We start from the raw sequence: 24,571 nt of genomic DNA, 5'->3' as shown, positions 1-24,571 counted from the left end.
AGTTTGTGAGCTTGGTTAGCCTTGTTGGTCAGCAGCAGTGAGAAGTCTTCTTCAAAGTAAGAGAGTGGGCCAGGGGGTCTGTAGATCAAGTGGGCTGTAATGGTTTGCTAGGGTGATAACGGCAGTTTGAATGCTAGGTGTTCAGCGGATGAGTGTTTGGCTTGGAGCCTGTCTGATGCCTAGGGAGGATTTAGCGATGATAGCGACACTACCACCTTTGGAGGAAGTTCTGTCTTGCCTGATAAAATTATATTGGTCTGGGATGGCCAGTGATAGGAGGGGACCTGAGGCGGAGTGGAGCCATGTCTCTGTGATGGCTAGGAGGTCTAGGTCGTTGGATATTATGAGGTTGTTGATATCGAGTGCGTGGGCTGTTAGTGACCTGGCCTTGATGAGACATGCTTTCAGGGTGGAGGTAGGATTTGTCTGTGACGATTGGGGGTTGATGTTTTTGGCTGGAGTAGTAGGTCTGGGATTTAGGTTGCCTACGGCCTTGTTCTGGTCTGTTTTGTGGAGGTTTGTTGGTGAGAGATTGGGCGTAGACTTGAGATGTCTTTTGATAAATATGTAACCTAGTCTAGCGTTTCTGTGGTAGTCTGGCACGGTATATTAGGTGTGGTTTTCCGTGCAAATATGTTTATTCATTTTTCAGGTGTGGGCTTTGTCCTTGGCAAAACGTGTTGGTTGTAGGTTTTGTGATGGTTTGTTTGAGGACTGGTAGGAAGACAGTGGGTTTGATGTTGGCTGAGTAGGGCAGTGTGGTAGCCATGGTTAAGGTACGGCTACATTCTGGCTTCCTAGATGGGCAGCTGTCTTTGGCATATTCCCATAGAGGACTGCTGTGTGCATGGTCGTCCATAGTGTTTAGGGAACACTTGCATGCACATAAGTAGGGTAATAGTAAGTCATTAGGCAGGGTAATAAGCAAGTAACCCTCTTAAACATGGAGCAAAATGTGTTATTCGGGAAGGCGTAGAAGACACCTTCAAGAGTGCCGAATGGTTAGCGAAACAGATTTCCACCAAATTTACAAAAGCACGCTTTCAGGACCACGCCACTGCTCCGGCCACAAATTTGGTGAAAATCCGTCCAGCAGTTTGGGCTGTAGGCATGAGCACAATATTTTTCCTTACAGTCTATGGAACAAAGAAATATATTTTGGGACGCCCATATAACTTTGCCCCCCCTTTACAAAACCTCACCAAACTTGCCAATGCATTTCAGAGCGGGCCATATACTTTTTTTTGCAAAGTCTGGTGAGGATTTGTCCAGGTATTCAGTTTAGAATTCAGTATTACAAGTTGACCAAGAGGGTTGTGTGGCTGCTCCCCCGCCGCACAGGCTTGACTAGGAACAGGGACTGGAGATGGTACCCAGTGAATTCTCAACCAGTGCTCAGTGTTCGGCCCAACACTAACTTTGTGTGTGGCATATATATAAAAGATACTAGTGTTGCTAAGAGATTTCCGTTTCTCAGATCTGACCTTTTTTGTTTTCTTTCCTTCCTGACCTCTTTTCTTTTTTTTCTCTTCTTATCTCTACTCATATTTTCACATCCTCCTTCATCCCCTTTTTCTCCCCTCTTTGCCCTCTCCCAACACCTTCCAAATAATTGTAGATGCATCCCCACACTGGTTACAAATTCTATTCTATAGAATTTTTGTTAAGTGCCAACTCGCCGCAGGCCTCAGAGCTAATGGTTGCTCTCCTCGCCCTCCACATGAAAGGGGTGAGCAAGATACAAGTTGTAGATGGACACTAGCCCAGATGATACCACTTGTTCCAAACTAAATGCAATGCAATGGAGTGGAGGTCTACAATGTAATGGTAATTGTTATTGCAATTGTAACTGTGTTGGTGCATAATATTCCAATAAAATGTTAAATTAAAAAAATCAGTATTATATAAAATCTATTTAAAAAGCATGATAGCTGGAATGCAGAGTGATACATGCAAAATGCTGTATTCCTCTTCCTTCGACACAGGAAGGCGCGAAAACAATTATTCTCTGACCTTTGTCAAACTAAAATGCGCGTGTGTGGCTATTTAGTTGAATAAAAAGGTAAAATAAACGTTAAAGATCATTCTTAGCTTGTTTCTTTTCGAAAAAGCTATTTTTAAATGAATAATCCTGTTAGTCAAATTATACCAGTGTTCAAGAAATCAAGGTTTTAACTTTAAAAGGACGTTAAACCAGAAATGCTTAATAGACATTTTTATAACAATGTGATATTTTATATGGATCAACTATAAATGATTTGTTTTTGATCTACTCTAAATTGACATGGCAAAACGATAAAATCAAGTTTCGTTTTGTAGTTAAACCGATACATTGAAAAGATGACAAATGAAATGAAGGAAGTCGGAAATCTGGAAGGAATCCTGCTGACTGGATTAACCAAGGATGGTGTTGACCTGATGGAGAGTTATGTTGACAGAACTGGAGATGTCCAAACAGCCAGTTATTGTATGTTACAGGTTAGTGTATTAACAGGTTTTCATTCTTTACGTTAAACTCTGAAGACATAGACTTGTTATTTTAAGAATCCGAATTGATCTCAACTCGTTTTAGTATACATAAGTTAAAATCAAAAAAGTAAATGAAATGCAGTGTAAGCCCTTATTTCCCATCTCCTTGCCTTTCCTTGATCCTTATGCCTCCAAATCAAAGACGTAATACTTGAGACCAGCATATTGTAGTGACGCATCTGTTTGTTCATTGGTTAATGTGTTTAAAATAGGCTCCACTAGGGCTTCAGAGTCATCTTCCTTCGAAGTCCTTTCGTCTGCTTTGACCTCACTCAGATTGTTTCATTGGACAATGAATCACATCAATTGTAAATGCCAAAATCAATCATGCTCTGTTCCATCAAAGCAGGGTGCTTGTCATGATCCAGTTTATATGAAAAAGCAACTATCAAGTTCCCTGCCAATTACATAAAGCCTATGATTTTACTAAGATTTTAATTTTAATGGAAAGATTTACTTCATTGTGCCTGTGAGGTGGCTCACCAGAGGATTCCTCGCATTCTTTTTTTAATATGAAAATGTGACCATTGACAATCCCCCCCTGGATGTCATTAACATTTCCAATTTCCCCACACCCTGTGTAGAAAGAGACACAAATGTCTCCCCAGATAATCCAAACTTAAGCCCTGTAGCCTTAGATTGAAGACTCCTAGAATCCAACGCTGTGCAAGTTCAAGCATGCCTCTGTCTCCAAATCGAGTTTCTGACATCTTTTTTAAATTTTCTGATATATAACCAGAGAAGCAGAATGATCTGGTCTATGCCCTGCCCAGAAGCTTGAACATACTGCATAATAAAATCTGAATTGCACCCTGTCGTCACAGCCTCCCGTAATCTGAAACTGTCATGTGGGGATTAGAACTTCTCTCAGTCTGGAGTGGGAGGCTTTCCATGGTGGCAGCCAAAGCCAATGCTACTCCCAAAGGGGAAGGTGGCAGTTTGGATCATGCCAGTCTCTGTCTCTTCTTTAAATGCCAATATAATGGTTAATAGTACCACTATTGATCACCCCATACATTGCAAGATGCTCGCCAGTTTCTTTCAGTTTCCTTTAGAGAACCACAACTACCAGCTTCAATACTGATGGACTCACCAGAGGGTAGCCCACGGGAACCTCCAGAGAGAAACAGAGTACCATGGGACCCCCAACTGGAAGTGCATGGAAGAGAGACCGCTATGCAATGCTGTATGGCTGTCCAGAAGTAGTATCCGCACGGACGCAGACTGCTTCAATCCGCTGCATGTCAATGAGATGTGTATCTGTAACCGAGCCATGGAGTGGCTCCCCGATAGATTTAGCAATTTCGCCGACATTCGAAACTGCCACACAAACTGAAACATTGGCCTTAGCAGGGTGCCATTGACAGACCTATGTGGGCCCACATTTGAGAAAGTGGCAGGGTTTAGACCTCCTTATATGTATTTTGCCGATTGTAACACCTCCTGGGCTTGGAAGACCATCACTGATTCACCCATAGAACCAACAGGGGAGAACCAATGGAGGAAGTAGGGGGGAGGATAAGACAGTGCCCGGGAAACGGGAAGGTGTGGGTTGTTCGGCTGAGAGCAGAGGAGGTGGACCAAGCGACCAGGAGGAAGTACAGTGTAGAGGAGCGTGGAGGAGGTTAATCGTAAAGGGGAGGTATTGGCTGGTGAGAAAAAGTGGCACTGTGGTGTCAGTGTGCGTGCAACGTACGTGAGTGGAAGTTGTAGTAAGAGTAGGGAGTGAGTAACAAGGAAGAGTGACTGAGGAGAATATGGGGCTTGGAGTAGTAGTGGTGTGGGGATAGTAGTGGTGTGGGGTGGGAATAGTAGTGTGGGAGTAGTAGTTTGGAGAGGGTAGCGAATTAGTTGTGTGGCAAATAGTAATAGAGTGGAGGGGGAGAGTAGTCATAGCAGTGTAGGAGGGGGAGAGTAGTAGGAAGAAAGGTAAGAGCAGGAAATTAAGAGAGTGAGGCAAGAGGAGGTATGTAGGAGAGTAGCAAGTAAAGGATATGGAGAGTATAACATCAGGGAAAGTAACAGAAAGGCATGAAAGACGAGGCGAGTGACTGAAAGGCAATAGCCAACTGGGTTCAGTGTAGGGGGTCACCTAGATATTTCCCAGAGGAAGTTTAGTTTGATGAGGCATTTGCCTTTTAGGCCATCACAAGAAAGAAAGATTGATTTTTAGATAGTAGGGGTTCTCAATCTCTAGCAGAAGCCTGGGATCAAGGGACGCCTGCATTCGTGTGGGACTGCCCATCTCTAGGTTAGAGAAAGTGACAACTATTAGGCCCTTTTCTGATTTCAAAATAACCCTTTAAACACATTTGGGAGTTGGTGTATTCTTGAAGCCATCTGAGACAGTGGTCACCACCGAAACGGTCTCTAGGCAACTGCAGCTTCGTGCTTCACAATGTCAAAGGTTATTAGTTGCAGTCCCTATGTCCCCTTAAACCTGTGCTCTATTGGGTCGGACTGTGGTCTTCCCCGGGATTGTCAACATATCGGGAGGCTTTGAAGAATTTTCTACTTTTGGAGGGGGGAAAGAGCTACTGTTGGCTGCCCCATGTAACATATCTATTATATATGTAGAACGAGGGATCTCTCTGGGATAATCCCCATAACTGCAAAAATTCTACAAAAATAGATCTTGAAGCAAAGGCAAGAAGGAAAGCCATGGAAAAGCTGGAAGTGGAATGGGCCTCCTTGAAGAATGCTCCAGTGTTTTGTGCAGTAAAATGATAGGCAACTCGCTGAGCCTTCTGGATGAAATCTATCCCCGTTATGAGCGCTCTAGGGAACTCATGGTGGCAACAGTAAAGTCAGACACAAGGGATCGCAGTTCAAGGGTGTTTATTAAACTGTATAGGCATGTTGGGAAAATGCCTAATTTAAACCTAAATCTAAGATGGGAGCAAGCTATGACCATCAAATCATTATTGGGCAGTCCTAGTGGCGTCTTGTCAAATAAGAGCCTATACTAAAAGAAAAGGATTGCCATTCCTTACAACTAGATACAAAAAGAGTGTGGGATAAGGTTCACAAGAAAGAAAGGAGTGTTGACAAATGATAAGTCAGGATATGGTAGCGGGGGGGGTCTCCCGTCCGCACATTTTGAGCACAGGACTTTGCGGGACTCCGGAGCACAGCACACGCTCGAGCTTTCCCAGCACAAGATCACAGTTCCGTTCTCGGGTATCTGGACCTTCAGTGGTTGTCTCTTTTCTACAAAAAGTCTCTTACCTCCGAGGTCCTGATGTATTCAAATTAATAAACAAAAGTTTCTTTCCGTATGTACGTTGGGTGATGACTTTTCACCCCTGGGTCCCCCTCTTCCGGGCTCAGATCCACAAAAGTTCCTAGCGATATCAGGACCTTCGGTGGTTAGGTTTCTTGCTTCCGAGGGTCTGATATGTTCAACATAACAAATAAAAGTTCCTTTCTGAGTGTATTCAGGGTGATGATTCTTCACACATAGGTCTCCTTCCTCCGGGCTCAGACCCCTCTCGATCGTCAGAATCTCCCTTAAAACCTTGGCACTGGCGCACAAAGCCTGGGCGAACCTCGCCCCAGCATATCTTACCAGCCCACACATCTACAAGACCCCTTAGATCAGCTCAAGCGCATACCCTATCCATTCCAAGATTTAAGCTCCAAAAAGCTGGAGGATCTAGTTTCCATGTCCTAGCGGCCAAGCTATGGAACACTCTACCTCCCTCCCTCAGAGCCGAACCCTCCTACCAACTATTTAAAAGTAAAACCAAATGTTGGCTTCAGGGGTTGGACCATTATGGGCAGCACTCTTAAGCCTAGCTACCTCTTGACCCGGTGATTTAGAGGGCACTCCATTCCACCCTGCCCCTACTATTACCTTCCCTTAATGTGTAACTTTACCTTGTTCCTCCTATGTAACCTTCACTGTTACATTCACTTGCTTTTACCTATGTAATGTACCTGCCTGCACTATTCTGTGTACCTGATAAATATTCCTCTGTATTCTTTGTTAACTTGGGCTTTCAGCTAAATACGATGCTTTTGTCTTCTCATTATGTTGTAACTTCAAACAAAGGTTGTTTTGCCTTGTTATTGCTATGTATATCTGTAAAACATGCACCCAGATGCCCCAGGGCCAGGAGCACAATACAAATAAAATAAATACAAATACCTCGCCCCTTTCTTCAGGCATCCCTTTGTCAGGTTCATGTTGGCCAGTTTCGCAGTTTCTTCTAGTTTCTCAATAGGCGGGATTCACTTCCCTTAGTTTTACATGGTTTGTCGGTCAAAGTCTTTCGACTGTACAGGGGATTTTGCTAAACCCCTGTATGACCACTTTGGCCCTTTTCTTGCGTCTCTCCTAAGGCCTTCTGGTATCAGTAGTTTCAACGAAAAAGAGGAGCAACCAGAGTCTCCCGAGTGAACACCCACGTGGTTCCGGACCCCTCTGCAGCTGGTTTTCCCCTAAAAGGTTAACAGTTCTTTGGACTTCCCTTAATTTGCTGTTTGCCACTTTCGTTCAACACAGTTTGGTTTCTTATCGGCTCTCCCCTCGACTCACCGGCTGTGATGAACCGCTTGGATTTTATTGTCTCTGGAGTCAAGGACAGTACCACTGTAGCAAGCATCTCTCCCTGTCCTGGTTATCGGTGTAGGAGTGCTTCGGGTACCGCTGACATCAGCTGCAACACATGCTGGCTATTGTTTGCGGTCCTACGATTCCTTTCATGGAGGCTTCGCGGGTCTAGGTCGGAAAGGGCAAGGTTGGTTCTCTCCTATCGGCCCTTCGGTTCTCGGCGCCTTTCTCCTCCTCTTCAACTGCTGCCCTGGGAAAGCTGTCTTATCATGCGGTTTGCATTGCTCGTCATGTGCTCTAATGCTCCGCATTTTATCCCTGTGGGCAAAGGAAAGTGCCGTCGGGTGTGTGTGATTCTGGTAAATTGCTGACCCTTCTGTTGGGACATGTCTTGTAAACGGCCCTGTTAGTCTGTTGTTTTTCACGGTATGGGACAGTGTACCTATTGGAAAAGGGGGAGGGTAGAGATTCTAAATATCCTGCTAACCAGGGTGGGGGAAAAGTATCCAAAAAAAGTATCTCTTGTGCTAGCGTTTGTGGTGCTTGCGTAAGGGTGAGTTTAGTAGGGTTTGTGAAATGGGTAGGAGGGATTGTGAGAATTATAGTTTTTTGTCACAGTCAACTAGGAGTTCGGAAAATGATAATCTGAAGGACGGGGAGAAGAATGACTGGGAGTACTCGGGTAGGTAACCAGAAAATAGGGACTCTGGGAAATGTAGTTACCCACGGTAACGTGGTTCAGGTTCCTAACTGGTTTAACAGACAAGGAGGGGTTGTTGGATTTTGAGAAGGTAGACTGAATGTGGGAAAAAGGTTTTAATTTGGAATAGCCTATAAAGGCCTGAAGGACTTCGTCCCCCATGGTGTAATACCACGTCTCACCTGGGGTACTTCACCGAGCAAAACCCCGTGTTCCCCTACCCAGGTGATCCTCCCTCGCTCGTCTGCCCCCAGGGTTGGGATCTGAGAGCGCCAGCCCTTCCCTGGCCACCTGAATGAGGGATTCTCGAGGTCTGCTCAGGAGAATACCCTCAAGTTTCTCACAGTGCTCTTTGTATGTACCAATGAGGTTGGGGATATTGCGCACTTCATGGTACACACTCTCATGGTCAATCTTGGGATCTGATCTATGCTCCTACCTCCATTTCCATTCGCTCACCAGCAAAGCGGTAGTCCCGCCTTGCTCTTGTTGTCCTCCTCCTCATCTCAGTACTTGGCTGGAGTTGATAGATGTATGTTTAAAGAAAATTAGGATGTGTTAGTCTAGTTGTCCTCTTCTTCATCCCAGTACAATGCTGATGCCATTTGGGGAACATTTTAGGGGAATCGCAAGGAAATGGCTGACAAAAGCTTATGAAGGCTTTAGGGATGGAGGGTTCATGATGAAAGCCAAATGGGGGGATAACATGTCTCACCTAAGGACGTCCACTCCCCACTCCCCAAGTCTCATCCACTCAGGTGATCCTCCCTCGCATATCCACCCCCAGGTTCGGGAATCCAAAAGTGATCGCCTTTCCCTGGCCACCTAAGAAGGGGATACCGGGGAAAAAGAAGCGAGGACACCCTCCGGTTCCTTACAGGCCCTGCAGAGTTAAAAGGCATCCTGACCACGGGACTCCAACTTGCAACACAACCAACACCAACGGGACAGGGAATTGTTTAGAGACAATGCAGCTTACTGTAAGCTTTGCTCTAGGAGGCTCACAGGCTGCAAATTCTAGGTTTCCAGTGGAGGTTGGGTCAGGCTAAAACTGAGGCCCTTGGAGAGGGTGAAGGTGACATAGATTTGATTTCAGCACCACAGGAGGACCTTTAAGGAGGTCCAAACTGGAATGAATGTTGGCATGACCCAGAACATGGTCAACAGGCCATCTAGAGCAGTGCAGACAGACATATGGTTCCAGCAGGCCCTTCCGTGTGGTGAGCGATGGCAGAAGCAGGTTGACAAGGTCCCGCCGAGCTCTGAGGATGCCAGCAAAGTTTTCAGTGATGAGGCAGGAAGGTGCTCATGCAAAGCTAGCTACAGTCCAGCTACAGGCAGGTGCAACCCAAATTCAGGCCCAGTGATGACTTTAACCTGGGAACAGCAATGGATGTAGAGCAGGGCTTCAGATAATTGGTCCCACCAGTCCAGAATATGAAGACCCCCAGTTCAGGTCTTCCCAGTTGATTTGAAGGCGTCTTGAATGCAGCAGTTTACCTAGCCAATTCTGGTGACAGTCCTCTGGTGGGCTGTGTAATCAGTCTGACACCCCACAATCTACCTAGCAACAGGACATACCCAGATAAGGACCAGATAATCCCTGTTTTAACCAATTAACACACACAAAGCACTGCAATCCAGAGTTGGTTTGCTGTAAATGTGCATACCCTTATTTGGCAATTTCGTACCTGAGAATGATGAATGGTGGCTTAAAATACAAGCCTTGCACCAAGAGCAACAGCCATTATGAGTATATGGTACTTGAAAATGCATATTCTCCAGCATGTTTCTGGTGCTCAAACAGTAGCAGCAGTTTGTCGGGAAATGTTTCTGATTTGAATGAACCCAGCTGTCAATATAGCTCTATTGATTGTAGATCTTATAAAAAGAAACATGTTACTTACCTGCAACTATTGTTCTCCAGCATGGGTCTGGCATGGATCCACAGGCTCATAAATATTCCCCATCATCAGGCTGGGAATCCTCGGTAAAAGAAAGTTTTACTTTTGCTTTAAAACTGCATTTCTCCTCTAAACTAATCACTGTCCTCTGGGTCATACTGCCCCCATCCAATGGTAGTTCTCTCCCTAAGCTCCACCCCTGGTGGCCATCTTCAGATTTTTACCGCATTCTATTGTGTTGGGAGTCCTTTTAGTGCTCTCCAAACTTTTTCCTAAGCGTTGTTTTGGTAAAATGTTAACGTTTTACTGATTTTTGGATTTATAGTTTGAGCGGAGGTCGACTACCAGCAGCAGTGATCTGCTTTCGGTGAAGATCATACTACGTCAAGGATCTTTCATCGGATCAGAGAAGGCCAAGACTTGGGTCTACTTGGCACCTTTTCACCATGACCGATGAGAAGAGATGCCTCTTCACTCTGCTCGAAATGTGGACTAAGGAACGTTTTCGTGGAGGATCAATGCCACAAATGTCTTTACTACCTGCATATGGACCATGTTGAGGGATGCAAGGTCTGCCAAACCCAAGAAGGATCGCTACAGCAGGCAGGCAGCCTGGTTAAAATCAAGTAAGGTTTCTGGGCATGGTGATGCTCCCCCCAGGACCAGCCAGTCCCACGATCAAACTCCCTTAGAGAAGAGGTTGAGGTCCTTTGAGGACGCCCCGCCTGTGGGGGGTCCAAAAGAAGGTAAGGCCGCACGCTACTGATTCCACTGGGGTCGCTGTCACTGCGGGTCCCGGCTTGTGAAGGACAACCACGTTGAGGGTGCGCCTTCTCTAAAAGAAAGTCCTTGACTCCTTCGAAACTCTGCTTGCCATCGGCAGACAAGGCGATTTCCAAGGTGGGCCCTTCGCTACCTCCATCAGCGTCTCAACCAGCCAAGACAACACCATCATCAACTGCAACGACCACAATGACTGCTGTTACCACCCCCTGAATGACTCCATCGATGGCCTCATCGACGACCATTACTTCTTCAAAGGACGGGCAGACCATGAGGTAAGTGCCCAGAGTCGCAGCGACGGCTGCTCCGTGGGTGTCCCTACCAGCACAGCGTGAGTTAACTGCCGCCGCTTTGGCGAAGACCCCTGGAAAGGAGACAACAGCAACTTCACCCCAGAAGTCTGGGAGGGGAAGAAGTAAGGCTCTGATGGCCCCTAGAAGGGGTACAGAACAAGGGGCTGAACCAAGTGTGCCAGGGCACATTTATACAAGCCCCGATGAGGGTCAAGATCTGCCCGAGGGATACTATTCAGACCACAAAGGGGGCCAGGGACGCTTGTTGGAAGGTAAGTCATTGCAGACTGAACCCTATCATCTACCTCTCCAGAAGAGGCGTACCAGCCCAGAGCCTTCCCCTCTCATTCCTCATACATGCTGGTATTAGAAACTCAGCAGAGACTGCCACCCACACCGGGCCCTGCTCCGTTTACAAGTCCTGCAAGATGCAAACGCATGTTGAAGGGCCCTGCTGGTGCAGGGTGCCGAACACCACCACCCCCTCCACCACCTCAGGATTTGCCCCCAAAAGGGGATCCTGCCACATACAGACATGGGCAGGGATATGGCGGTTATGGCGATGGACATTGACAAGGGCGATGACTTTGTGCCAGCGAACAGAGAGCCAGCAGGCGCAGATGACCAGCACAAGCCCTCTCCGCCAGATGAGATCACCTCCTTCCACTCAATGATGTCCAGGGCCTCTGAACTTCTTTGAACTGGTGCCTGAGGAGACGAAAAAGGAAGGGTTCCTTTATCAACATTGCAAGTCTGGGCTTAAGACCATCATGTCCGTCCCCTTGTTGGATGATATCTGGGATGATGGCCTAGCGCTTTTGAAGAATCCGAGCACCGCCCTGCGCAAGCAGGACAGTCTTGAGAAGTCCCAGACTTGGCCCCCAAGTGCCTGAGGTCCCAGCCTTCACCTGACTCTGTGGTCTCAGCCGCGGCCCTGGAACTCTCTGCAAACCCGTCGTCCTCGTCCATGGTACCCCCAGATCAGGAGGGGAAGAAGCTGGACGCTATGGGGAAGCAGATTATCCATACTGCTGCCAGCACCATTAAGGCCGCTAATTCCCTGGCAATTTTGTCCTCGCTACAACCGGGAGCTCCGGTGTAAGCTGGGCCCTATTCTGGATTTCCTACCTGACGACAGGAAGGCAGAAGCTGGTGACACCCCGGGCAGGGCCGCGACACCAAAAACAGGCCTCAACCGGCTGTGGACTCGGGCCCCCACTTGTGCACCCTGGCAGGCTGGCGAGGTTCGTCAGCGCGAGGAAAACCATCACCACTGAATGATGGGTGCTGAATGTTTTCGGACAGGGACACAGAAGTGTCCTCGTATTCCAAATGTGTTGCCTGTCAGTTCACCAAAAAAATGAAAACCTTCCCTATTGGTGGATGTCAATGGACCCTTAGGGACCTCACCAACTGTAAAAGTCAAAACGTCATTTACTGTATCGAATGCCCGTGTGGCCTTCGATACATAGGTCAAACCAGTAGGGCAGTCAACATCTGAATATCAGAACACAGATCCAGGATCCAGATCCAGAATATCAGAACACAGATCCAGGATCCAGGATCAGATGCAAAACCCTAACAGCACCCCTAGTGGAACACTTCCTGGCCTCCAACCACACCCCAATGACATCTTTTGGTGGGTGGTGGAAAGAATCAAGGGAGGCCCCGACATTCAACACAGTCTCCTTAGAAAGGAATCCAGGTGGATTCACCACCTGGATACTTGTCACCATGGTCTAAATGAGATCTTTCAGCCCCTAACATAAAATATACGCCTGGCAGGGTGTTTTCTCTTCAACTTTCCTCCACAGCTACTCAATATCAGCTGCAACTCAGAAAGCACCAGGGCAAGCCCTTACACTACTTGAGAAAACAGCTCTAAATGCCAATATATTGGCACCACATCTCTGTCTTCTTCTACTATCACTGTCTCTAGAGCCCTGGTGCTCTCAAAGCTGGACTACTGTAACAGCCTCTATCTAAATCTGCCCGCCTCTACTGTCTGCCATTTGCAACTCATCCAGAACAGGACTGCAAGACTTGTCCTTGGCCTCAAGCCCAGGGACCGTATCGCTCCAGGACTGAAATCACTACACTGGCTCCCAGTGACTGCGAGGATCAAGTTCAAAACCCTCTGCATTGTCCACAAGGCCGTCTGGGGCCTTGGGCCAAAATACCTTCAACTCTCTCTTCCTAAATATCTTCCTTCTCGAGCTCTTCGCTCATCCGCCTCCAACTCCCTCAGGGTCAGCCGCTTCTCCAAACAACGAGTTGGGGGCAGATCTCTCTCCGCTGCAGGGGCCGCCCTCTGGAACAGCCTTCCTGCCTCCCTGAAACTTGAGGAGAACCATCTCTGGTTCCGGAAGCACCTCAAAACCTTCCTCTTTGCCTCTACTTTCTCGCCCCCTCTCCCCTGCTAAAACTACTGAAACTGCACTGAATCTGCAACTGGGCCACTCACTGTTCTTGGTCCTTGCCCCAGCCACTCTCCCCTGCACTGCCTCCCGGCAACCCCTGCACTGCGGGACTGTGTCTGTATCCCTACAGCCCCCCTCTCACTTTTCCCTTCCCCTCTACCCTTTCACTTGCGCGATCTGAATGACACCTGGCCTAGTAGGATCCTTGTCTGTCTCCCCTTGTTTCTCCCCCCCGCCTTGTCGCGCCTTGAAACACTTGTGTATAGGCGCGTTACAAATGCCATATAATATCAGCCTCCGCTGTGCCCTTTTAGGTCTGGACGCCAGCACTAGCATCCTTAGCAGCCTCAGGCTCGTTACACACACATCAGGCCTTTTAAGTCCACATATCCTGTATTTTTTCACCAGATTGCACCACTCACCCAACCCTACTTTGGGCTCATCATGGTGCATGCCCCATGGTTTGGCTTAGCACGCGCAAATCATTCCATCGGACAATGCATCGTGTGGGAATCTCATAGGGATCATAACAACCTGTGCACGCGCGCACCCTTGGTCCTCATTCCATTTAGAGAGCATGCGCAATCCATCTCATCGGACAATGCAAAATCCGGGTACTGCGCAGGCAGAATTATAATTTATGCACGCGCGTACCTTGGGTCCTCGCTCCATTTACAGAGCACCACGCAAATGCGGTCTCCGGGACAACGGACCCCCAACAGCAATGTACGCGCGTACAAGGACTGTTTGTTACTCCGCCCACCAGTTTTGGATAGGGTCTCCCTGACCCTAGTGAAACCATGCATGCAAGGTTTCCAGGACCACGGGAGATAAACTTTTCCCACAGCCGAGCACAGCTACAGTCTCACTCGAGATGTGAACGCCGGCAAAGGTACCCAGTGCGAGTGTGACCCTTGAGCGCACACTCTCAGGTAAGCCTGCGATGTGTCTACTAATAGCTGTCAAGCCGTAGAGCCCAGCATTCCTCTTCTGTTAACCCATGAGGCGGGTGAACTTGGTTATTGCCCCCGCTCATTATGATGGCGTCTTTGCCGTGCTCTTTCTACTTAGACAGGATAGTGACACGACCTGGGTTACAGTTATCCACGCACAGGGTCCTGCGCCAAGTCCTCACAGCCCGTGCACTCAAGGCACTAGGTCTCGCCCTCTGTCATGCGACACCTTCCTCCAGTGCACACGCTTTTGTTTCTCGCACCACAGTTAAACAGATTCACTGGCCCCACAACCGTCAAATCGCTAAATCCATTGTGCAGCAACTGTAGATTAGTTCTACATACACCTAGTGAGTGCCCTAACAGTTGTGCTTTTGTTGTTCTTTTTGACCCCTCCAGGAATTCATATCCTGGACCCAGCATCATTTCCCCTTTTGGGCAACACCATCTGGATTGAACCAGTCCATGGCACAATAGGCTTAGTTCTCTAGCCAGCAGGTATTACATAGCTTTGATTGGTCTTTTTTTTGTCCCCTGTTGCATTTGAGTATACACAGAGCGCCCTGCAAACACCCATAACCATTGGGTATTTTACAATATGGGCCACCATCATTTCCTCCAACAACCTCTGGTTTCGAGGGGATTGGGGTGCTCCGACGTATTCCATATCTATGACAGTAATCACCACAGCTGTGCTGCTTCGGAAAATCTTTCGGCGCCTGCGTCCTGCGTCGATGACGTCGATAAGCTGTCCTCGAGGGCCTCCGTCTAGCCGACGTCACTGGATGTTACAAGTAGGACGTACGACGCCCGTAGCCTCTGTTCCGTTTTTTCTGCGAACGTGTTCGCTTCAGAGATCTCTGCGCGCCTCGACTCTTCTGAGTTCTGTTCTTTCAGTTTCTCGAACCTGTTTGTTTGTGAAGTATCGTATGATGTCTTCGTCTTCTGCCCCGCGGCCGGGTTTTAAGAAATGTCGGGACTGCGGGTCCAATATGTCGTTAACGGATTTGCACGACGGTTGCCTCTGGTGCCTCGGTGACACGACACGGACGACTGTGTGGACTGTCAGTCGCTTACTTCGAAGGCCTTGCGGGAGCGTAAGAAGAAGCTTTCTGTAGGTAAGGTGACCAAGGCTTGTAAGCCGAGGTCCTCCGGGCTTTCGACGGATGATTCGAGGGGCGGCGACTCTCTGCATCGTCGTCGGTCCGGGAGGTCTTGGTCCCGGAGTAGGTCCTGCCATTCCTCTGCCTCTTCGAGGCACTCGCAGGAGAGCCGTCATCGGTCGCCTTCCCGGTCCTCTTCTGAGGAGGGCGCCTGTCGGCGGGAATGGGCTTCTTTCCGTAAGGAGATGTTGGCAATTTTTGAATCGCAGGGCTCCGGTACGTCCGCGCCTCCGAGAGGGGTCGGCCGTGACCGTGCTAGAGACACCGCTCGTACGCCTTCGGGCTCGAGTGGTCGGCATGATTCGCGGGAAAGGTCCCGCTCGGACAAGGGGAATCGTTCTAGTCATGCCCGTTCCAGGTCCCGGTCCTTGACGCCCTCGAGACCGCGTGAACATGTGAAGTCTTTGAAGAAGACATCGACGCCTGCGGCGCCGAGGTTGTCGACGGACTCTCTCAAGCCCCCGCCTCTGAGGAAGTCGTTGACGTCATCGACGCCTAGGCTGTCGAGAGACACGCTCAGGGCTCCGCCCTTGAGGCCTGTGTCGAAGCCGTTGATGCTGTCGGCGCCGCGCTCGACGTTGACACCGATTCCCTAGACGCCTTTCGATGCTGTAATGTCGGAGGTAGCCCGTGGCACAGTGGGAACCCCCTAGAAATGCTCTGGCCAAGGCAAAAAATGTCTTTGTTCCTTATTCAGTGCCCACGTTCCAGCCTCTGGATTATTTTTCTGAGGTGGATGAGCGTTCTGAAGATGGGTTGGTTCCTGACACAGTACCAGATGACATTATATCTGGTCAAAGCCAGATTGAGGACCTGCGTCAGTCGCTGCACGACGCCAGTGGTCAGGACACCTCTCCGGAGGTCGAGTTCTGTAGGCCTGGCACCCATGCCGAGTCCTCGTACCGGTGTCTTATGTCGAGGGTCACGGATTACTTGGGGTGGTCTGCGCCACCAGTGGATTTTGTGCAGAATGACCTGATGGATATCCTCGACCACGGTCCACTGACTGACTCGGTACTGCCTTCCATATGGCCTTGCACAGAAGGGTGGCAGCGGCTTGGACTTCCCCGGAGAGTCTCCCGGCAGTGAGCAAGTCTTTTCCGCGAAAATACCATCCAGCCAGTAGCGACCCCTGCTACTTGACCACACACCCCACTCCGGAGAGTTTGGTGGTGCAGGCGGCTACGGCCCCAGCAAAGCAGGCTTTGTATCCTACCATCCCTCCTGATAGGGACAACAAGCGTTTTGATGGTTGGGCAAAGAAAGTGTTCTCCAGCATGGGGTCTGGCATGGATTCACATGCTCATGAATATTCCCTGTCGTCAGGCTGGAAATCCTCGTTAAAGAAAAAATCAGTATCAGTTTCGTTTCTGATCTGTCTTTCTTAGTAGTAACCAATCACTGATCTCTGGGTCATACTGCCCCCAGCCAATGACTGCCCTCTCCCTAAGCCCCGCCTCTGACGGCCATCCTCAGATTTTTACCGCACGCTCAAGTGTTGGGAGTCCTCGTGCTTTAGCTCTCGAGTTTTTTGCTGCGTTTTTGCGCTTTTTCAGGAGATTTTCTCATTTTTTCAGTTTAATCGAGCCTCAAGCTCCACCGTTTCTACTTCCGATAACGGGGACCCGTTTCATAATTCTTCTACGCCCCTCAAGGGTGAAGTTTTCGTCGAGTTTACGCTTCTTGGAGGATTCCGGAAGATCTGCGGCCTACCTCAACGGACATGGCCCAGGACAAGGGAAGCTCGACGCCCGGATCCAAGCTGTTCAGGTGCTGCCCTGGATGCAGATTACAAAACGTTTTCAAGGAGGACGAGCATTTGCAATGTCTCTACTGCCTTCATGAGGACAAGACGCACGTGGAGAAGGACTGTGCGTTCTGCAAGAACCTTTCGGAACAGACCAAACAAGATCGTCGATCCCGCCTCGCCGCCTGGCTGGAGAAGGGCACAGCAGGTGAGAAGGCGAAGAAAAAGTCTGCGCGGGCTTCTAAATCCTGTGAGGGCGCCCCGGCGACGGGGGCCCAACAGAAGGCCAAGCACCGTGAGTCCACGGGCACCGGGAGCGCCGAAAGGTCGGGCTCTTCGGCTGCCAGGCAGGGCACGACTTCCCCGGCACGTTCAACCATGAGCCAGCGCTCTGGTTCGGGGAAGAGGAAGTCTGAGAACCCGGGTAAGCTGCTGGAGCGGCCCCGGTCGATCTCGAAGGGGGAGCGAGGCGCTGACCCTCCCCCCAAGGCGAAGGCCCAGGACGCACCTAAGGTGGTGAGGGCTTTGATCCAGCCGGCAAAGGCCTCTATCGAAGTGGTCACTGCAACCCTGGCGAAGCCGGCTGAGACTAAGCCAGTGTAAACGGCCTCTGGGCCCAGAGTATCCCTGCCACCGCGGAGGGAATCCTCTTTCCAGCCCATCGTTAAGACCCCTGTGAAGTTCCCGGCGGAAAAAGAGGGGTGGGCCGGTGGCCATTACAGACTCGGAATCAGCCTCTGAGGAGGAGCTGGTGGAAACCGAGAAGGGCCTCAACGAGAGGTTCGAGAAGGTTCGATCCCAGCGGACGGTCCCCGCTGATGTGATCGAAGATAGCGACAATGGCGACGAGGAGGGCCCAGTGGAGCGGCCATCCCGTCCGTCGCAGCCATTACCAGAGCCCCAGGATAGCTCGGTGGCAATTTTGTTGGCGATCCAATCCTTATGTACCGAGATAAGGACAAGATTACCACGGACCCCGACGGAGGATCCAGAACCAGGCCCGTCGGGAAACCCTCCAAACAAGCAGAGGAAAGTCCACCCCTCTCCGCCCTTCGTGCCCGCGAGGCCTGTGGACCCTTCATTCCCCTCGCTGGACCCTAGAGAGGATACGGCGACAGATAGAGCGACGGGGACGGAAGACGGCGGCGGCGATGACACAGCGGACATCCCGTCATCACCCCCCCCTCGGGATTCTCCAGCCGACGAAATTGGCTCCTTCCACGCCATGATAACCAGGGCATCCGAGCTCTTCCAGCTCTGCCCTGAAGAACAAAGAAAAGGAAGGATTTCTTTACCAACGACGAGAGGCCAAGAGGAAGACGGTCCTCGCAGTGCCTTTGCTCGACGACATCTGGAACGAGGGGCTTGCTGTCCTCAAGGACCCTTCCACGACACCTGACCGGTACGAGAAGAAGTACCGAGTCCCCGATGCCGCCCCCTTGTGCCTCAGGGCCCAGCCCACGCCGGACTCTGTCGTCTCGGCAGCGGCTAAGAAGAAAGCAGCGGGTGCGGCGGCTTCAACTTCCACTTCCCCGCCGGACAGCGAGGGCAAGAAGTTGGACTCCATGGGACGATGAGTCATCTCGTCAGCGACGACGATTAAGGCGGCCAATGCCTTAGCGATCGTGGCCCGCTACGACAGGGAGCTCTGGTTCAAGATAGCTCCCCTGCTAGACTTCCTACCTGACGACAAGAGGGCAGAGGCCCTACAAATTCTGCAGGAAGGCGAGGTGGCATCGGATCACGCCATAACGGTGGCAATGGACATTGCCGATACTGGATTTCGCCAACTGGGCAACAGAGTTTGCCTCCGACGACGAGGATGGCTCAAGGCGACAGACTTTCGCCAGGACGTCCAGACCAGAGTGTTGGATATGGCGTTCAACGGCAACAACCTTTTTGGTAAGGCGGTGGACGAGTCTCTACAGGCCATCAAGACTGACTCGGAGACGGCCAGGGCCCTAGGGGTACTTCAACGACAGCCCTTTTGGAGCTCCGGAGGCAGACAGGGTGCCTCCAAAGGATCCAGCGGTGGCTCCTCCACCTACCGCCAGGTGGCCCGCTCCTCTTCCCAGGAGGCCTACAGAGGTTGTGGCAAGCAAGGGGGATCCCGCCGTCCTCGCCAAGGTGGCAAGGCCGCCTCCAAGCAAGAGTGACCCGGCCGTGTCGTCGGGCCCCCACCAAAGCACCCCGGTGGGAGGCCGACTAAGTTCGTCAGCGTGTGGGAGTCCATCTCCATCGACCGTTGGGTGCTGGACACCCTGGCCAACAGGCACTCGCTGGAATTCCAAAAGAAGTGCCCTCGCATTCCTCCCGTGGCCTGGAAGGAGAATCAAGTCCCTCAACTGCTGTTGGAGGTAAGGGCTATGCTCAAGAAAGGTGCCATCGAGCTTTTCCCCAGGAGGCTCCGGGGCTCCGGAGTGTACTCAAGGTACTTTCTCGTCAGAAAGAAGACAGGCGGTTGGCGTCCCATCCTGGACCTGCGTCAGTTAAACAAATACATCAAGTCACAGAAATTCAGGATGGTCACCCTCCAGCACGTGCTGGGACAGCTGGAGGAGGGCGACTTTCTATCGTGGTTGGACCTGGAGGATGCTTACTTCCACATCCCCATTCTAAAAGGGCACAGGATGTTTCTCAGGTTCGTGGTTCAGTGACGCCACTACCAATTCAGAGCCCTACCGTTTGGATTAAAGTCGGCACCCAGGGTATTCAACAAGTGTCTGGCACAAGTGGCGGGGTGGCTGCGCCTGCAGGGGATCCACATCTACCCCTACCTGGATGACTGTCTAATCCGGGCAAGGACAAGGGAATTCGCCGTCGAACACACAGTGAGGACCGTCCGGCTGCTCACGGAACTGGGGTTCGCCATCAACTACCCCAAATCCCACCTGGTTCTGTCGCAAGTAGCACTGTTTCTGGGAGTGAAGCTCGATACAGTGGGGCAATTGGCCTCCCTGTCAGAGGAGAGGACCAAGACCATCCTGGGCAAGGTGCGGTGCCTGCTAACCACGGACGTGGCCAGGGTGCGGTCCATCAAGTCCCTCCTCGGGATGATGTCCTCATGCATCTATCTTGTACCCCTTTGCAAACTTCGAATGCGTCCGCTACAGGAGTTCCTCGACGCCCGCTGGTTTCAGGCGACGGGCTGCTTCGAGGACAGGATCCCTCTCGATGAGTTCCGTCAGGCGATCCTATGGTGGGGTACCCGTGCTCACCTCACTACAGGCACGAACTTTCAAACGCTGGCGTTTCAGGAGACGGTGACGACGGATGCCTCTCTGGAGGGTTGGGGGCCCCACACCGGAGATCTCCACGCAAGAGGCCTTTGGCTCCCGGAGGAGAGCTCCCTCCACATCAACATTCTGGAGCTCCGAGTAGTGTACTGGGTGCTCAAGTCGTTCCTTCCGTCCCTCAAGGACAAAGTGGTGAGGATCTTCACCGACAACACCACCACGATGTTCTACATACGGAACCAGGGGGGCACCAGATCCCCAGCCCTATCCAAGGAGGCCCAGGATCTGTGGCACTGGGCCGTCGCCCTGGGGATGTTTCTGGTTCCCTTCCACTTGACAGGAATAAAAAACACCATCGCCGACTCACTCAGCAGGGAGCTGCGCTCGTGCCACGAGTGGGAACTACGTAAGGACCGGGTGGATCGGCTCTTTCGACGATGGGGCAAACCCCGCATCGACCTTTTTGGACGCCGACAAACTCCAAGTGCCAGAGTTTCGCCAGCAGGTTCCCGCAGCCGAGGAGCCATGGGTGACGCTTTCTCGTTCCCCTGGGACGGCCTGTTTCTATACGTGTTCCCTCCGTTGCCGTTGCTGCTCCGCCTCATCAACCAGCTCAAGAAGTCCAGGTGCAGAATGATCCTCGTCGCACCGGCGTGGCCGAGGCAGATCTGGTTCCCAGACCTTCTGGACTTGTCAACGTCCCCACCAGTCAAGCTGCCGGCAGACATGGATCTTCTCTCCAGAGAAGGGGGCGCCATTCTCCATCACGACCCACAGTCGCTGAACTTGCAGGCCTGGCTCCTGCAGCACTAGAGTTTGGAGGGTACGATATCCCGGCTGACTGCAGAGAGGTTCTTGCAAAAGCCAGGGCGTCCTCAACTCTCAAGTGTTTCGGTCATAAGTGTGAGAGGTTCTCTGTCTGGTGCCGTGCACAGAAGATTAACCCTCTGCGGATTACGGCCCCTCAAGTACTGCCGTACCTACTGTCACTGGCCAAAGCTGGACTGGCTTACGCCTCCATCAAAATACATCTGGCTGCCATCTCCCGATATACCAGGACTACGGGACGGGCGTCCTTGTGGTCTCATCGCCTGGTGAAGGAATTTATGAAGGGACTATTCCGATCGATCCCGCCGGTGAAGGCTCCTGCCCCGGCGTGGGAGCTTAATGTGGTGCTGACCAGGCTCATGGGAGCCCCATTCGAGCCTATGCATTTGGCGCCTTTGAAGTTCCTGTCATGGAAGACAGCGTTCCTCGTGGCCATCACCTCCGCATGATGAGTGGGAGAGATCCAGGCCCTATCTTACAAGCCTCCATTCTTGACTTTTCATGACACGAGGGTGGTGCTGAGGACGCACCCCTCCTTCATGCCCAAGGTGCCATCGGACTCCCACCTCAACGAGCCCTTGGTGTTACCAGTTTTCTTCCCGTCGCCTTCGACACTGTGCCGAGAGGACTTTGCACTCGCTGGATGTAGCTAGAGCGCTGGTTCTACGTGGACCGCACGAAGAGTTTTCGGAAGACGTCACAACTGTTTGTGAACTTTGGGTGTGTGAATCAAGGGAAGGCTCTCTCGAAGACTTCCATTTCCAGATGGCTCTTCGGCTGCATCATGCACTGTCACCGGTTGGCAAACCGACCGCTGCCCGGCCGTCCGAGAGCCCATTCGACCAGAGCGATCGCTGCTACTACGGCGTTCCTGTCTGGTGTGCCCCTGCTGGACATCTGCAGGGCTGCTACGTGGAGGTCTACGCACACCTTCACAAGATTCTACTGCGCCGATCGAGACTCCAGGGAGGAGTCCAGGGTCGGCCAAGCAGTGCTGCGCAACCTGTTCGTCTAAGGTGAGCCTGGTGAGGAGGTAAGAGATGCTTAATGTTGAGTTGTTGCATTGCTTAATGTTGAGCCTGTTGCCACCTCCCGTGGTTGTGCATGTGTATACTGCTATGTATTCTTTTATTCATGAGCATGTGAATCCATGCCAGACCCCATGCCGGAGAAGGAACAAGTTACTTACCTGCAACTGTTGTTCTCCAGCATGGGTCTGGCATGGATTCACATGCGAACCCTCCAACCTACCCCTCTGCGGCTCTTCACTTGGTCATACTGCCACTTTGCGTGCTACCAAATCTGAGGATGGCTGCCAGAGGCGGGGCTTAGGGAGAGGGCAGTCATTGGCTGGTGGCAGTATGACCCAGAGATCAGTGATTGGTTACTACTAAGAAAGACAGATCAGAAACAAAACTGATACTGATTTTTTCTTTACCGAGGATTCCCAGCCTGACGACGGGGAATATACATGAGCATGTGAATCCATGCCAGACCCATGCTGGAGAACAACAGTTACAGGTAAGTAACTTGTTCCTTTTCTTCAGGGGGTATGGCTCTTCAGGCGGCCAACTCCGTTTGTGCCTTGTCACGTTTCATGCACACTCTGTGGAACTGTATTTCTTTAGCGGCTGAACATATTCCCGAAAGGGACAAACAGGATGGTTTTCTTGCTTTTGTATAGGATGGCAAGAATGCCATGTGTGAGTCCGTTCAGTCGGGTCTGGACATGGCAGACTGTGTCAGCCGGTCCATGGCGGCGAGCACCGTAATATGAAGGTTTGCGTGGTTGCGGAAGTCAGGGTTTGCTCCTGATGTGCAAGCCCGGCTCCTCAACATGCCCTTTGATGGTGAACGTCTTTTTGGCAGCAAGGCTGGCGAGAGCCTTGAGAGGTTGCAGACCTCAAAAGCTGCAGCGAAGTCATTGAGCGTTGCAGTTCGCCAACCTCCGCCTTTTCGTCCTAGGGGACAGTAATGGAGGGGAGGTTCCTTTCGTTATTACTCATCCTTTAGTAAATCGAGAGGAGCTGCAAGTCAAAGGGGCCACCGTAGGAGTGCCAGAGGTGGAAAACAGGGTACTCGAGGTGCCAAGGCCACTCGGACAGTTGCCTCTTTGCCCTCAGGCAATGCCACAGCCGCTCCAGCTCAGTCATGAGGCCAGGTTCGCCGGTTGGCGGAAGGCTGGCGCAGCATCTTGTAGAATGGCGTGCCATTACTTCAGATGTGTGGGTTCTGGAGATCGTAGCCCACAGCTACTCTCTTCCTTTTCGGCAGAGGCCTCAAGACAATCCACCAGGGAATCTCTCTTTGAAGAGTCCGGATCCGCTCCTTGCGCAGGAAATACAATCTCTGCTGGAGAATGGCGCCATAGAACTGGTGCCTGTAGCGGAGAGGAACAAGGGATGGTATTCCCCTTATTTTTTGATTTCGAAGAAAGACGGGGGGGATTGAGACCCATCAAGGACTTGCAGGGTTGAACAAACTCCTCAGGAAGGACAAGTTCAAGATGCTTACTCTCTGTCAAGTCCTCCAGGCCCTTCAACTTCAGGACTGGTTGGTGTCTCTCGACCTCAAGGACGCTTACTTTCATGTGCCGATCCATCACAAGCACAAAAAGTACCTGAGGTTCATGGTTGGCGACTCGCACTTTCAGTTTCGGGTCCTGCCGTTCAGATTGACCTCCGCCCCGAGGGTTTTCAACAAGCTCATGGTGGTGGTGGCAGCACATCTCAGGAAATGGGGGATTCAGGTCTACCCCTACCTGGACGATTGGTTGATCAGGGCGAGCTCTCCTGAGCAAGTCCTGGATCATCTGTCCGTCACCTGCCAGTCCCTGCACAAGCTGGGCTTCTCCCTCAACTTAAAGAAGTCCCACTTTACGCCAACTCAGCGGCTCCAGTACATCGGAGCAGTGCTTGACACTTCCCTGGGGCAGTGTTTTTCTCCCCAGGTGAGGGCTCTTCACATTCAGCAGATGGTACACGAGTTTCGACATGCCCAAAGTCTCCCGGCGTTAGAGTTCTTGAGGCTGCTCGGCCTCATGGCATCCTGCATTCTTCTGGTGCTGGAGGCCCGACTGCAGATGAGATCTTTGCAGTGGGCTCTCAAGATGCAGTGGTCACAGTCCTCCGGCAGGATGTCGGACCCCGTTCAGGTGCCGCCCTCGGTCGCCCAGGACCTTCTGTGGTGGGCCGACGAAGGCAATCTGATGAGGGGGGCTCCATTTTGGCTGCCCTGGCCGGAATTGACGATCGTGACGGACGCGTCCCTCACGGGGTGGGGAGCTCATGCCAACGAGTTGACTCTCAGCGGCCGTTGGTCTCCGTCGGAGACCAGACTCCATATCAATCTGTTGGAGCTGAGGGCTGTCAGGCTTGCCCTGAAGGCTTTTCTGCCGACTGTGCGAGGAAAGAATGTCCTGATTCTGACGGACAACACAGTGGTCACGCACTACCTCAAC

At 51.2% G+C, this 24,571-nt stretch overlaps 1 protein-coding gene across 2 annotated transcripts in view; it reads left to right on the top strand.

The window, feature by feature from the left end:
• MIOS (meiosis regulator for oocyte development) overlaps window positions 1–24,571 on the top strand; it is a 771,408-nt gene that overhangs the window by 472,324 nt on the left and 274,513 nt on the right. For both annotated transcript variants that reach the window (XM_069648526.1, XM_069648527.1), the window contains exon 7: window positions 2,320–2,478. In XM_069648526.1, coding sequence (XP_069504627.1) covers window positions 2,320–2,478 — 159 coding nt within the window. The remainder of the gene's footprint in view (window positions 1–2,319; window positions 2,479–24,571) is intronic.

This window comes from Ambystoma mexicanum, chromosome 2q (assembly GCF_040938575.1).
Source record: "Ambystoma mexicanum isolate Mex_15411 chromosome 2q, UKY_AmexF1_1, whole genome shotgun sequence".
NCBI lineage: Eukaryota > Metazoa > Chordata > Amphibia > Caudata > Ambystomatidae > Ambystoma > Ambystoma mexicanum.
Note: the sequence above shows the minus strand (reverse complement) of the source record. Positions and strands in the feature narration are given on the sequence as shown.